Consider the following 15,984-nt stretch of genomic DNA (forward strand, 5'->3'; position numbering starts at 1 on the left):
TCCACACATTGCTAATTTGCCTGAGACTTCCAAAAATGGAAGTATCCTGGATGGTGTTGTGACCTGGGGAGAAAAGGGAAAGGTAGGGTATTAAAAGAAAATTCTTGAAATGTTGTTTGAATAGTTATTGAAATATCATTCCTGGCGATAAAAGTTGACAAAAATCATCCAATCGGGTAGAGATGATCCTATTTCCCTTCACATAACCACGTTTTCTTTTTTAATATGCTTTAGTTTGAATAGTTATTGAAATACCATTCCTGGCAATAAAGATTGACAAAAATCATCCAATCGGGTAGAGATGATCCTATTTCCCTTTCTACAATCACGTCTTTCTTTTTAGTAATGCTTTAGTAAGACTTTGGTTACAAAATACACAATTCATTCCTGCATCATTTCCTCCAAACCCCAAACCGTAAATAAACCATAAACATGTCATCTGATCCCAGAATCCTTCATTCTGGTCTGACATTCCCAACCACGATGATCCTGCTGGGCTGAAATTGATTGACAGGCCGCTGTAGCCAAAGAAGTGGCGCAAAGGCAGCTGGTGAGCCATTGGCGTAGAAGGTGGGCGGCCACCACAGCAGCTGGCCGTGGTGACGTTGGGCAGGCTGGGTAGTGACCGTGTGCCGCGAGGACGCGGGTTTGAAAGGGGGCCGTTGTTACGGCCGAGCCCAACCGTTTGCCCGATTTAAATCGCTGCAATGGATCCGCCGGCGCCAAAAAGGTAGTGACCTTCCCCCTGGCTGGGAGACGCGGGGAGAGGAGGGGGGCGAGCCCTGGCATCTGACGGGTGCTTGTAGGAAGAAAAACTTGCCTAGAATTCCAGCAATCACAGACAAGTTGTGGTTTTGTTTTTGCTCTCCACTTTATTTCCGTCTGGCTTTTTTTTTCACGATTGTTATAGAGACCAGTTTCTGATTTGAATATTGCTTAAAACGCTCATTATTTAAAAACATTATTCAAATATAAATGATCATTATTTTGAACAAAGCTGAATTAGACAAAATCAATATTTGAAATACGTAGAAATAATCATTTTTAAGGCTAAAATAGAAACTTTTAAAAATAGTCATTAATTTAAGTAGTGTGGCATGTGGCCAAGTGGTTAGGGCATTGGACTAGTGATCTGAAGGTCATCGTGGTTTTGAGCCCTGGTCAAGGCAGCGTGTGTGTCCTTGAGGAAGGCACTTAACCACACAATGCTCCAGTCTACCCAGCTGAGAATGGGTACCGGCAAAAATGCTGGGGGTTAACCTCGCGATAGACTGGCGTCCTAGCCTGGGGGAAGTCTCGTACTCTCAGTCGCTTCATGCCACGGAAACCGGCATAATGGGCCACAAGGTTCATGACAGACCTTAATTAATTTAAGTAGAAGTGATGTTGTACAGCTCAGGAACAGGCCCTTTGGCTAACCACGTCTGTGCTGAACATGATGCCAAGAGATTCTGCAGATACCACCTCCCCTTGGTGCTGCCCTCCTCTTCTTTCTGCCATAGTCCTTTCCTATCAGATTTCTTCATTTCCAGCCCTTTACCTTTCCTCCCTAATACCTTCCAGCTCCTTACTACACCCCTCTCCCTAACCCACCTGGCTTCACCTATCACCTTTTAGCTTGTTCTCTACCCCCTCAGCTAACCTTGTTATTCTGGCATCTTCCCCTTTCCTTTCCAGTCCTGATGCAGTTTCTCGGCCTGAAATATCGGCTGTTTATTCGTTTCCATGGATGCTGCCTGATCTGCTGAGTTCTACCAAATTTTTGCTAAATTATATCCCTCTATCCCTGCATATTTGTGTGTTTAACAGCCTCTTAATGTCACTGTCAGATCTGCTTCCACCACCCACACCTTTATTCCCCTCCATAGATACTGCACAACTTTGCTGAATTCCTCCAGTATTCTGTGTGTGTTGCTCCTTCCTGCCTCCTTCACCTTAAATGTATGTCTTCAAACATTTGGTACTTCAGCCCGGGGGAAAAAATTCTGACTTGTGTACCTATCAATACCTCTTGTAATTTTATAAACTTCTAAAAGGTAAAAATAATAATATTCGGTGTTATTCTTCAGTTTTTTCTCCATCTCCTGTCTCAGGACAGTGGTGTCAATAACCAGGATAAAAGATACAATATGTTGGAGAAGAGGGGGTTCTTATTAAAGTTCAGATGAAGGTAATAAATAGTATGATTCCTCTTTGGCCATTCTGAATGGTCTGACATTCAGTACTGGATAAGGAGACAGTGATCACAAACTCTAAGCGACCAATCCTTTTCACTGGTATTTGTCTCAAACTGAACCAGATTGATTGCAGACTTAGAAACATAAAACACAGGCAGTACTGAAGGTGGCACTCTTGAAGGGAGTCAATGACCTAAGTCAGTGATTGTTCATCAGTAATCTAATGGAAGGTCAGTGACCTGAAATGTTAACTGTTACTTTCTCCACTTACGCTTCAGGACCATGGTATTTTCTATTTTTATTTGAGTTCTAATATCCACGATTTTTGGTTTTTGATGCCAGACTTGATGGACAGCTACATAGATAGGAAAGGTTGAAGATATGGACCAAAAGCTTAATATGGCTGAGTTAGACTGACGGACCTGTTTCCTTGCTGTATTACTTTGTAATGTTTGACATTGTTGTACTTTCGATCTTGTAGCTATCAATTAATGAGACCATTTATTTCAAGCTCTATAGCAGTTGTCTGACGCAGCCCTGCTAGTGAAGTCATCTGTTAACTCAAACACAAAACTGAAACTCAGTTAGTTTCTTTCATTCTTTCTAGAATATAAACACATAATAGACATACAAGGCTGAATAGTCTTTCATCCTCATTCTATCATTCAATATGATTATGATCGTAACTTGATGGCATTTCCCTGCACTAAATTTATATCCAAAACCTCTGTTTTGAAATACTGATGGTTGTGCTGGAAAGCATATTTCCATAACATGAATTGAATATAAGGCAATCAATTAATTACACTTTGTATTATGGAGACCAAATTGGTTGTAACACACTTTTGATTGGGAACAAAAGGAACACATAAGTTGACAAGTGAAAGAGTGGGGGAAAGAAAGCAGGAAGAAAAAAGAAGTGTGGGTTTAATAACTCCAAAAGACTGAAGTAGGGTAAATACAGAAAGGCTTTTATTCGCTGTACAATACGACTTCCAAGCTAAGTGTCTGCCCCTGGACTGAGTGGGAGGGGCAAGGCAAAATCACCTTTATTCAGGGGTCTGTGGGAGGAGCCACGGGGCAGTCAGCAGAGGGGCATGTCCAGACGGTTAACCCAGTTACAACATATATATGGTTTACCACATTCACCCCTCCCTTTTTTTAAGAGTCCCACGGAGTGAAGTGACTGACAATATTTACAACAAGTATATTTACAGGTCAAGTCTATCAGGCGGTCGAGTCCGTCGCTGTGATCGACGTAGCACCGTTGGTGATTGCACCAGCGACAGTGGTTGTGCTGGCTCCGGCCTGACTTGAGGTGTCAGCACGTTAGGCGTCGGTAATCCCTCGTGCATGTGTGCCGTGCCCGGTATGGGAGTGTCGTGTGGTGTCTGTGTAGGGCTTGGAGTGCGCGGTGTCTGTTGGGTACATACATCGGTGGGTACGGGGTCAATAGTCACCACGGAGTGTTCAGGGTAGGGGCCCGGTGCTCCTGCGGGCGCCAGGTCGCGGATGGAGACCGTGTCCTCCTGCCCATCAGGTAAAACCACATAGGCACACGGGGGGTTCACATGAAGTAAGTGAACCCTCTGGACCATCGGGGAGTATTTATTGCTCCTCGCTGTGTTTCCGGAGCAGCACTGACCCCGGGGACGTCAGCCAAGTTGGTAGGGTGGTCCCAGTGGTTGACTTTCTGGGAAAAGAAAAGAGTCGCTCATGAGGGGTGGCATTGGTGGACGTGCATAACAGGGAGCGGATGGAGTGGAGTGCCTCGGGAAGGACCTCCTGCCAGCGGGAGACCGGCAGTCCCTTTGACCTGAGGGCTAAGAGTGTGGCTTTCCACACCGTGGCATTCTCCTTCTCCACCTGTCCATTCCCCCAGGGATTATAGCTCGTGGACCTACTAGTTGCAATTTCCTTAGCCAGTAGGTATTGGCGCAGCTCGTCACTCATAAACGAGGACCCTCTGTCACTGTGGATACAGCATGGGTATCTGAACAGAGTGAAGAGCTTGCGCAGGGCTTTTATTACTGACGTGGTAGTGGTGTCGGGGCAGGGGATGGCTAAGGGGAACCACGAGTACTCGTCGATAATGTTAAGAAAGTACACATTGCGATCGGTGGAGGGAAGGGGGCCCATAAAGTCAACACTCAGTCACTCAAAGGGGCGGGTGGTCTTGATGAGTTGTGCCTTTTTGGGTCGGTAGAAGTGCGGTTTGCACTCTGCGCTGACTTGGCAGTCCCTGGTCATCATCCTGATCCCCTCAAGGGAGTAAGGCAGGTTCCAGGCTTTCACAAAGTGGAAAAGCTGGGTGACTCCTGGGTGGCAAAGATCTACATGTAGGGCATATAGCCGGTCGATCTGCGCGCTGGTGCATGTTCCCTGGTATAGGGCATTGGAGGGCTCGTTGAGCTTCCCAGGCCTGTACATGATGTCATAGTTGAAGGTGGAAAGTTCGATTCTCCACCTCAGAATTTTATCATTTTTGATTTTGCCCCGCTGTTGGTTAATAAACATGAATGCGACTGAGCGCTGGTCAGTTAGCAGGGTGAACCTTTTGCCGGCGAGATAGTGCCTCCAGTGCCTAATAGCTTCCACTATGGCCTGGGCCTCTTTCTCTACCGCAGAGTGCCGAATTTCAGGGCCTTGAAGGGTACGGGAGAAGAACGCCACTGGTCTTCCCGCCTGGTTGAGGGTAGCAGCCAGCGCAAAGTCGGAGGCGTCACTCTCTACTTGGAAGGGAATGGACTCATCCACCGCATGCATTGCTGCTTTGGCAATGTCCCCTTTTATGCGGCTGAAGGCCGCACAGGCCTCAGCTGAGAGGGGGAATGTGGTGGACTTGACCAGGGGCGGGCCTTGTCTGCATAGTTAGAGACCCATTGGGCGTAATATGAAAAGAAGCCCAGGCACCTTTTGAAGGCTCTGAGGGTGTTGGGAAGAGTGAGTTCCAACAGGGGGCACATACGGTCGGGGTCAGGGACAATGACTTCATTCTCCACAACACACCCAAGGATAGCAAGTCGGGTGGTCCCAAACACACACTTGTCCTTGTTATAGGTGAGGTTGAAAGCTTTGGCTGCTTGGAGAAATTTTTGTAGGTTGTTGTCGTGATCCTGGCGGTCGTGACCACAGATGGTGATGTTATCCAGATAGGGGAACGTGGCCTTCAGTTAGCACTGGTCCACCATCCGGTCCATTGCCCTTTGGAAGACAGATACACCATTTGTGACACCGAAGGGGACGCGCAGGAATTGATAAAGCCTGACGTCCGCCTTGAAGGCAGTGTAAGGGCGGTCCTCCCGGTGGATGGGGAGCTGATAGTAAGCGGATTTTAGGTCTATGGTCGAGTACACCTTGTACTGTGCTATCTGATTGACCATATCCGTGATGCGGGGTAGAGGGTACGCGTCGAGCTGCGTGAACCTATTGATGGTCCGGCTATAGACCACGACCATCCTATTCTTCTCCCCGTTCCGAACAACCACCACCTGTGCCCTCCAAGGACTTGTGCTTGCCTCAATGACCCCCTCCCTGAGCAGCCGCTGCACCTCCGACTTAATGAAAGCTCTGTCCCCCGCGCTGTACCTCCTGCTTTTAGTTGCCACAGGTTTACAGTCGGGGGTCAGGTTGGCGAACAGCGGTGGGGGAGGGATCCTGAGGGTGGAGAGGCCGCAAGTGGCGTTGGTAGTGTGGCAGTTGGCATGATGTTGGGTGGGAAGTGCGGGTCGGTGTGTGTGTGTGGTCAGTAGCAGGGTATGTGATGTATCCCTACAAAACTGGGGAATTACGACAGTAATTGGTGGGAAGGGCCCATCATGCTCCATTGTCATGCTCTGGAAGTCGAGCTCCAACAGCACAGGGGCACACAGTTGAGGCATGACTAGTAATGTAAAGTCTGGATATTCTGTGCCCTGCACCACTAGCGTCGCTACACAGCCCCCCCGGATGTCTGTTGTATGCGACCGGGAAGCCATGGTGACCCTCTGACTTACTGGCCATATCATGAGTCCGCAATGCTGCACTGTGTCCAGGTGGATAAAACTCTCCGTGCTGCCTGTGTCAAACAGGCAGCTTGTCCTGCGCCCCTCCACCAGGATGTCCATCATTGACCTTGCGAGCTGGTGGGGGGTGCTTTGTTCGAGGGTCACGGAGGCCAGGGTTGAGTTGCTGTCTTGGTCCGGTGTGGTGGGGTGCCCTTGTGAGCACCTGTTGGTCGTAGGCGATGGGAGGGGGCACCGACCAAGATGGCCGCCTCCATGTTTCGCACATGGTGGCGGCGTGCAGGAAAGATGGCGGCCTCCATGTCTTGCACGTGGTGGCGGCGTGCAGGGAAGATGGCGACCCCCATGTCTTGCACGCGGCGCTGCTCGATCCTGCTCACGGTTTGGACTTACAGACCTTGGCGAAGTGGCCCTTCTTTCTGCAGCTGGAACAGGTAGCTTGTCAAGCCAGGCAGCGTTTCCAGGGGTGCTTCTTGAGTCCGCAGAAGTAGCACTTCGCAGAGTCGCGACTGACAGCAGCCGAGGTCGATTTGCCGGCGGGTTGCAGGGACTCGCGAAGAGTTGTGCAGAGCGGCCTCCAGCGTGTCGGCCAGCTCGATTGCCGAACTTAAGGTAAGATCAACTTTTTCCAACAGCCGCTGGCGCACATACACTGACCTGGTCCCCGTGACAAAGGCATCTCTCACTAGGAGCTCTGCATGCTGTACTGCTGTCAGTTCTTGGCAATTACAGGCTCGCATGAGCGTCTGTAGGGCCCGGACGAACTCAGCATTTGATTCCTCAGACCGCTGGTCTCGAGTCGCTAAACGATGTCGCGCATAGATGCTGTTTATCGGCCGCAGGTATTGTCTGCCGTCATAGCTCGGCTGGTCTCTGATCAGCGAATAGGCCCGTGGACTGACCCTGGAGAGCAGAACTCTGCGCTTCACTGCGGAGTCGGTCGCTTTAACCTCCTGTAGGTACAATTCAAAGCAGGCCAGCCAGAGTTCGAAAGCATTTCCAGCTTCAGACAATTGCGGATTGAGATCTAACTTGTTGGGTCTCAGGGCGTGTTCCATGCTTTAAAATTACAGCAAATAAAATTGAAGCACCTTCAATAACTCCAAAAGACTGAAGTTGGGTAAAATACTGAAAGACTTTTATTCGCTGTACAATACGACCTCCATGGTGAGTGTCTGCCCCTGGACTGAGGGGGAGGGGCAAGGCGAAATCACCTTTATTCAGGGATCTGTGGGAGGAGCCACAGGGGCAGTCAGCAGAGGGACGTGTCCAGACAGTTAACACAGTTACAACATATATTTGGTTTACCACAGTGGGCATTGGGGATGAGAGTCTGTTTCCATGTAAACTGTAACCTCTCTGCAGTAATCAGATACCCTTGTCTTTTAAGAAAACAGACTACTAGTTTCACCCCAGGAAGCCAATGGAAATTGACAGATAATTGTTTATTGATATTTGTGCAAGGAGATTTTATTATACAATATAATATTTGGCCTTTAATATTTAACAAAACAAACACCTACTTTAAATAAACAAAATGCCTCAGCAGGTCAGGCAGCACCTATGACCTGATGAAGGGCCTTGGCCTGTTAATTCCTCATCATAGATGCTGCCTGACCTACTGAGTTTTTCAGAATTTTGTGTTTGTTGCTCAGGATTTCCAGTACACGTAGAATCTCTTGTGTTTATTTAAAAGCTGTGTGGAAAATTAACTTTGCCACCACAGATCTGAAATTCTAGACCTGAACCCCCTTTTTCCTAAAAAAAAAAGGATCTAGTGCTTTTCTGGCGTGTACGTTGAATAAATGTTTCTTGGGCTTCCAGCCAATACATGTATCGATTATAACCTATGTTTCAATGACAAATTCTGTGATCTTCATCAGGGATGATGCCTGGGCATGTCTAGTCTGGTGGCATATTACGTCCCTGCTGATTTGTTAGTCCTCATCCAATCAGGCTTCCGCTTTCCCACCTTGTTTAAAATTGAATTCAAGTTCTTACTTAGAGCAAGACCTTTGTCTTTGTTAAAATTCTTTAAAATTTAAAACAAAGGTTTCGCTCCAAGTAAGAACTGGAATGCAATTGTAAACAAGGTGGGAGAGCAGAAACCTGATTGGTTGAGGACTAACCGTCAGGAGGGACGGACTACGGGGGGGGGGGGGGGGCCAGGCATATTAATACCACTGAACTAGACATGTCCAGGGATCATTCCAAATCTCCAAATTCATTATTAGCATAAGTGAACCAGTGTTTGGTAAAATCTTAGATGGCGATGAGGAGTACAATAGATTGGCTGGTTGAATGGTGTTGCAACGACAATCTCACACTCAATATCAGCAAGACCAAGGAGTTGGTCATGGACTTTAGGAAGGGGCTGAGAAGTGGCAAATTAGATTAGATTAGATTCAACTTTATTGTCATTGTGCCAAGTACAGATACAAAACCAATGAAATGCAGTTAGCATCTGACCAGAAATACAAAGAATAGTATTATTTACAAAGTAACTGTGAATAAAAAGTAAGTGCTACAGCACACAAATATAGAGGTACTGAGACAGTACAATATAGGTGCAATACTGCTTAGCGCTGTGATGTGAGGTTCAGCAGGGTCACAGCCTCAGGAAAGAAGCTCTTCCTGTGCTTGCTGGTGCAGGAGCGGAGGCTCCTGTAGCGCCTGGTGTGCATGCGCTGATCGTGCATGCAGCCTGTTACAGCCGTTCCGACAAGTATTCTTACTTTTTTAATTTATGTTTTTTTTTCACGGTAACACGTTGAAGCTGCACCCTCTCTAACATGCTGGTTGAGAGAATTTTATTTGGGTTTTTAGCGCTGGAAATAGTTACATGCCGACACGTCTCATTAGCGGGACAGAAGCATGGTTGCATTGTTTATTCCAGGGACCAGCTGATTGAGTTTATGCCGGCCGGTTTAGTGAGCAGAGCGGCGGACACCCCTGTTGAAATCTGGAGGAAAACACACAGAGGATGCAGAGGGTGGTCTCAAAGGCGAGGAAGGAGGACTGGGTTGAGACAACAGAGACTTATGGAGAAGAGGAGTTCGGTGGGTAATAAAATGGACGAGTTCACGGCGCTAGCCAGGCGTCAGAGAACATTTCAGGAGTGCAGTGTTATGTGTTTTACTGGAATGGGGCTGCACAAGGACATACCCGATCAAATCTTTTCCATGGAGGACTTCCAGACCGTTCGGGCTGACCGGAAGTGCACTGAGAGTGGTAAGTGTAAAGGGGTTGGGTGTTAACAACGGATGGTGCAATCCGGGTTATATTACGATCGAGGAATGTGTTTGTAGACCGGATATTGAATTTTTTGCTATATTCCACCGAGATACAACACTGGGCGTCACGGGAGGTTGTTCCTGCCTGTGGCCATCGAACTTGCAGCTCCTCCCGTGGAGGGTCAGACACCCTGAGCCAATAGGCTGGTCCTGGACTTATTTCCATCTGGCATAGTTTGCATTTTGTTTTTTGATTGTTTGTGGTTTTTGTATTGCTATATTTATGCTCTATTCTTGGTTGGTGCGGCTGTAACAAAACCCAATTTCCCTCGGGATCAATGAAGTATATCTATCTATCTGTGTATCTATCTATCTATCCACCGGATGGGAGGAGAGTAAAAAGTCCATGGTTAGGGTGAGATGCATCCTTGATAATTTTTTTGCCCTGCCCAGGCAGTGTTTATAGTAGATGTTCTTCATGGTGGGCTATTGGGTGCTGATAATCCGCTGGGATTAAAAAATGTGAATTGCCACATTTTGGAAGGTTCACGATGGCAAAGTACGAAGTCAATTGTAGAATTCTTAGAAGTGTGGAGAAACAGGGATCTTGGGAACCATTTCCTTAGATCCCTCAAAGTTGCTGAATAAGTTAATAGAATAAGTTAATACGAAGACGTGATGTAATGACATTCATTAGTTAGGGAATTGAATTCATGATGTAATGTTGCAGCTCTATGAAATCTTGGTTAGACCACACATGGAGTTTTGTGTTCAGTACTGGTCACCTCACTATAGGAAGGATGTAGAAGTATGGAGAGGCTGCAGAGATTAATTACCAGGATGCTGCTTGGATTAGAGAATATATCTTATGAGGAAAGGTTGAGTGAGCTGTTTGCAAAGGAGGATGAGAAGTGACTTAATAGAGGTATAAAAGATGATAAGAGTCACAGATAAAGTGGAGATCCAGCTCGTTTTCCTAGGGCAGCAATGGCTAATATCAAAGGACATCCTTTTAAGGTGATTGGAGGAAGGTTAAGGGGAAATGTCAGCGGTAGTTTTTCTTACACTCCAGGGATGGTGGGTGAGGCTGATACATTAGGGACATTTAGGAGACTAATTTAAAAGGGACATGGATGAAAGAAAAATGGATGGTTATGAGCTCTGTGGGAGGGAAGGGTTAGATTAATATTGGAGTAGGTCAAAAGGTTGGCACAACATTGTGGGTCGTAGGTCCTGTACAGTGCTGTACTGTTCTATACTAGATTGCCGCTTTATTAGGTACCGTCAAGGTTCGATGTGTTGTGCATTCAGAGATGCTCTTCTGCACATCACTGTTGTGGTGTATGGTCACCTGAGGAACTGTCACCTTTCTGTCAGTTTAAATCAATCTGGTCATTCGCCTCTGACCAAGTTTCTTAAAAATGTGTTTTTGCCCACAGAACTACTGCTCACTATATGTTTTTTGCACCATTCTCTTTAAATTCTAATGGCTGATGTGCATGAAAATCCCAGGGGATCAGTAGTTTCTAAGATACTTAAATCAGCTTGACTGGCACCAACAATGGTCAAAGTCACTTGGATCACATGTTTTCCCCATTCTGATATTTGGCCTGATGGATTGCTCTGGGTGCCAAGCCAATTCAGGAAAAATCAAGTGCAGCTTCGGGCTGGGTGGTAAAATCTGTGCCTGGAGTGAGCGCTGGGTGTTGTGGTCTAGGCCCAGAGCCTTTCACTGCAGTGGTGCCCGAGTCCTAATGTGAGGTACGATACGCTGTTTCGACAATTTAAGTGCCAGCCCCAATAGACTGGAAAGACAGGGTGTCAGGATCAGCAGCAAGAACTGATGTTGCTCGCTCTGCCGTGATGTTCATTCCTCCCTCCGTGGTGCTGAGGCTATGAAGACTGCCGCAGCTGCTGTGCTCTGTGCCAACTAATATGATGAACCGAGACTTTGGGCATACTCTGGGCTGCTCTGGGTTTCGGATCTAAGACCTCATTTTGGTGTGGAATGTTGTTGCTTGCTTCTATTGTTTGCATGACTTGTGCTTCCTGCCCCCCTCCCCTTTCTCTGCATCACGTGTTGGTTTTTTTTTAAAGTTGGGTTCTTTTGGGTTTTTTGCTTTGTGGTTGTCTGAAAGCAAACAAATCTCAAGGTTGTGTAATTATACATTCTTTGATAATGAATGTACTTTGAAACTGAACTTCTTGATCATGTCTGCATGCTTTTATGCACTAAGTTGCTGCTATATGATTGATTAGATATTTGCGAGCAGGTGTACCTAATAAAGTGGCCACTAGTGTATAATCTACATATGTGGTGTGCTCTCTGACTGGTGTGGAGGCCTCAGTGCACAGGATTGCAGGATGCTGCTGAGACTAGTAGACTCTGATAGCTCGATCACGAACATAACCTTCCCCACCATTAAGGACATCTTCAAGAGGCAGAGCCTCAAGAAGGTAAGGACCCTCCTTAGCTAGGTACGTGCTCTCTTTTTGTTGCCACTGTCAGGGAGGAAGTTCAGGAATATGAAGACCCGCACTCAGTGGCTCAGAAACAGTTTCTTCCCCTGCGCCATCAGATTTCTGAAAAGTCCATGAACACTTTCTTTCCTATTCTCAATTTATTCATTTTGATCATTAGTTCCCCTCTGCACCTTGTGGCACATCGGGTGGGCACCCTTGCTGTTTCTTTAGTATTTGTCTTTTTTTTTAATGAGGCTGAGTTGCTAGTTTGATGCTTGGCCCAGCATGGATGGAAAGTGTGCAAGGAACTGGCGAGGTTCAAACCCAGGATTTGATGTCTAGTGCAGATGCCACTATACCACGATTATAATTATTTTGTAATTTATGGTAATATTATGCCTTTGAACTCTACTGCTGCTGCAGAGCAACAAATTTCACATCATAAAAGGTGGTGATAATATACCTAATTCTGATTCCCACCAAGCATCCCAGCATGAGCCCTTAATTATGTTCAGCTAGACTTGCTGGTTGGATCACATCCTCCTGCCTACTTCAAACCGCTTGGTTGATGTGGCATGAAATCTCTATGAGAATAAAAGTACAATTCGAGGATGTTCTCAAAGATTCTGATTTGCCTATTGGCCCACGACTGCCCAGAATGGAGAATAAACATTTGTGATGGCACTGTCATAGAACACTACAATACAGAAACAGGCCTTCAGGTTATCTAGTCCATACCAAACTAATGAATAGCCAAATTCCATAGATCTGCACCCAGACTATAGCCCTCCATATCTCTTCAAGTCAGGTACCCGTCCAAATGTATCTTAAATATTGAAATCCATCACACTGCTGGCAGCTCGTTCCATACTCTCGTCACTTGCTGAGTGAAGAAATTCCTCCTCGTATTCTTCCCCTTTAACATTTCACCTTTCACACTTTACCCATTACCTTTAGTTCTGGTCTCACCCAACCACAGTGGAAAATCTTGCCTGCATTTACCCAATCTATATCCCTCATAATTTTGTATGCCTCCCCTCATTCTTCTACGTTCCAGGAAGTAACATCCTAACCTATTCAACTTTTCCCTACTACTCAGTCCTCAAGTCCTGACAAAATCCTTGTAAATGTTCTCTGCACTCTTTCAATCTTATTGATCTCTTCCCTGTAGATAGGTGACAAAACTGCATATAATACTTAAAATTAGACTTCAATGCCTTGTACTTCAACACAGCATCCCAACACTTGTACTCACTACTTTGATTTATGAGGGTCAATGTGCCAAAAGCTTTCTTTACGACCCAATCTCCCTGTGATGCCACTTCTAAGGAATTATGGATCTGTATTCTCAGATCCCTCTGTTCTGCCACACTAATCAGTGCCCATCTGCTCATTGTGTAAATCCTATTCCGGTTTGTCCTCCCAAAGTGCAACACTTCACACTTGTATGCATTAAAGTTTTAAAAAAAGTTGAAATGATATTCATTTTTTTCCATTCAAAACTAATGAATCCAATAACCTAAATAGAATCAATGAAATACTGCACCAACAAGGCAGACAACCAGTGCAAAAGATAACAAATTGTGCAAATACTAACAGAAAGAGAAAAAAATAATAAATGAGTAAGCAATAAATATCGAAAACATGAGATGAAGAGTTCTTGAAAGTAAGTCCATAGGTTGTGGGAACAGTTTAGTAATGGGGCAAATGAAGGTGAGTTAAGTTATTCCCCTTGGTTCAAGAGCTTGATGGTTGAGGGGTAACAACTATTACTGAGCAACACACAAAATGCTGGAGGAACTAAGCAGGCCAGGCAGCATCTATGGAAAAGAGTAAATAGTTGACATTTTGTGCCAAGACACTTCATCAGGACCTGAGAGTCCTGAGGCTCCTCGACTTTCTTCCTGATAGCAGCAGTGAGAAGAGAGCATGACCAGGGTGGTTGAGGTGGTGAGGTGTCCTTGATGATAGATGCTACTTTTTTGTGTCACAGCCCCATGTGGATCTGCTCAGTGATTGGGGAGGACTTCACCTGTGATGAACTGGACCGTATCCACTACTTGTAGGATTTTCTGTTCGAGTGCATTGGTGTTTCCATACCAGGCTGTATGGTTGGCCATGTAGAAAACATCCACTACCTTATCTTCATCAACTTTCCTGGTAACTTTTTGAAAAATTCTGTATGATTTCTTAGACGTGACCTACCATGCACAAAGCCATGTTGGCTGTCCTATGTTGACTTGTTGCTTTAATTTTGGCAGTCTATAGATCTCACACTGACCTCAGCCATTTCAGAACCCTGGCTGGAGTAACAAAATGGAGACATAAGACTAAATAGAACCCACAGAATGGGAGTCAAAGCCAATCCTCCTCAACCCCAAGAAATTGCCATATAACAAGCACACTTCAAAGTTGCTTTGTTGCCTGAAGTGCTCAAGGCTTCCTGATATTATGAAAGGTGCACTAGAAACTTTTACCTTGTAATAATGTTGTTGAGGTCAACAAGTAAAGTCTAATTTTTTGATTAATGCCGTGGTATGTTTTGATTATATTTGGAGGTAGGAAAGATATCATAATGTCTCATCTAGGACTCCCTTCCACAATTATACTCTGTGTTCTTTACTGCTGTATCAGCTTAGAATTTACCTCTTAAATCTCATTAGTTGGATGATCTAGAATAACACTAGAAAATCTAGAAATACTCATCAAGCATGGCAGCTTTTGAGATGGAAGCAAAATCTTTCATGTTGATGAACTTCCATTCGTGGGAAAGCCTGTTGCAGCATTTTATATCTGTCAAGTGTGTTGAGGGAGCAATTTGAACTGTATCTCATTAAGGGACAAAATTTCACTGATACCTTGTATGTGCAGCAGGTATAGTTGTAACTTTGGAGCAAGGTAAGGACTTGATTGATAGTGAGAGTAAAGATGATTCTATGTCAGATGTTGCAGAAATATTTGCACCATTTTGCAGGCAGCGTCTGCAGTTTTGTAGAGCGGTTTGATGAAGTGGTGTGCTCAAAGGGAGCCACCTTTATCGTGTTCTCTTACCCAGAGGCCAGTAAGTTGATTGCTAGGATTTCAGCTTTTTCTGTGAACAGAGTACTATTGCCTTTGGTCACATTGCTTTTTGATGCAGCTCGTCTTCTCCGTTCTGTACTGAAACCAAAAGTTATTCTGCTTCAGCGGAATATGCAGCAGGTATGTCAGTCTTGGCAACAAGTCATGTAAGCGAATGCCTGGTGTAAATGATGGCCTCTTTTTTTTGATATTTTACTGTACCAGCTGCATTTGATCCACTATTTGTTGCCAACACATGCGTAGTTGATGACAGACCTAACGATTACAGCATGCAACTTATACAGGTGTAAGTGAAAACTATGTGCCTACAGTGAAAGTTATCTTGCTACAAAATCTGAGCTGAAATGACTGTTTCACTTATGGTGTGGAGATGATCTGCTACACATCAGACCATTTTGACATCAGTAAAGGACAGCACTTAGTACTTGCTATATGTAAAATGGAGGATCCAAAGCAGATGATTGCATTAAGGCTGGACTGTTCTTGCATGGAACTACAATTTCAGTATTCCACTTGGTATGTAATCATTAAAAAAAAGTGGTGTGCTACTTTGAACTACTGCAAGCTGCTTGATTAAGGTTCTCCTACATACTCTCATCTTGTGTGTTGGAGATGTTAGAAAAACTTCAGGAATTCCTGAAGTGAATCTCTGTTGAATGAAGGCCAGTTCTACAGAACTTCTCCGTTGTAGGGTAGACTTTTCATTCCAGTAATCATTTCTATCATTGAAACATTGTGGCCTCTTTAAGGGAGTTTAATCTTTTTTAGGCAGACAAAACTACATGTAATGTAATAGCACATTAAATCCTGAAGATGAGCAGTTATGTGTGTAAACTTGGTGAATAATGTAACATCATCCAAGGTGCTGCACGCCAGCTGCCCTGAATATATTGTTGGATAGTGACCAACATGGGACCCAGATTTAAACCATTTTAAACCCTTTAGATTTTTTTGTCACTCTCTTGAGATTGTATGTTGCTTGGATGGGGTTGATGATCTTTTTCTCTGTTATATTTATGTGCTGTG

General features: G+C 45.1%; 1 protein-coding gene across 1 annotated transcript in view; it reads left to right on the forward strand.

Moving 5' to 3' along the window:
- The first annotated feature begins 599 nt into the window (after positions 1 to 599).
- The window catches only part of stk3 (serine/threonine kinase 3 (STE20 homolog, yeast)), a 581,025-nt gene continuing 565,640 nt past the window's right edge, over positions 600 to 15,984 (forward strand). The window contains exon 1 of the mRNA XM_063059845.1: positions 600 to 730. Coding sequence (XP_062915915.1) covers positions 708 to 730 — 23 coding nt within the window. The 5' untranslated portion in view covers positions 600 to 707. The remainder of the gene's footprint in view (positions 731 to 15,984) is intronic.

The sequence above is a fragment of the Mobula hypostoma genome, chromosome 1, assembly GCF_963921235.1.
Source record: "Mobula hypostoma chromosome 1, sMobHyp1.1, whole genome shotgun sequence".
Taxonomy (NCBI): domain Eukaryota; kingdom Metazoa; phylum Chordata; class Chondrichthyes; order Myliobatiformes; family Myliobatidae; genus Mobula; species Mobula hypostoma.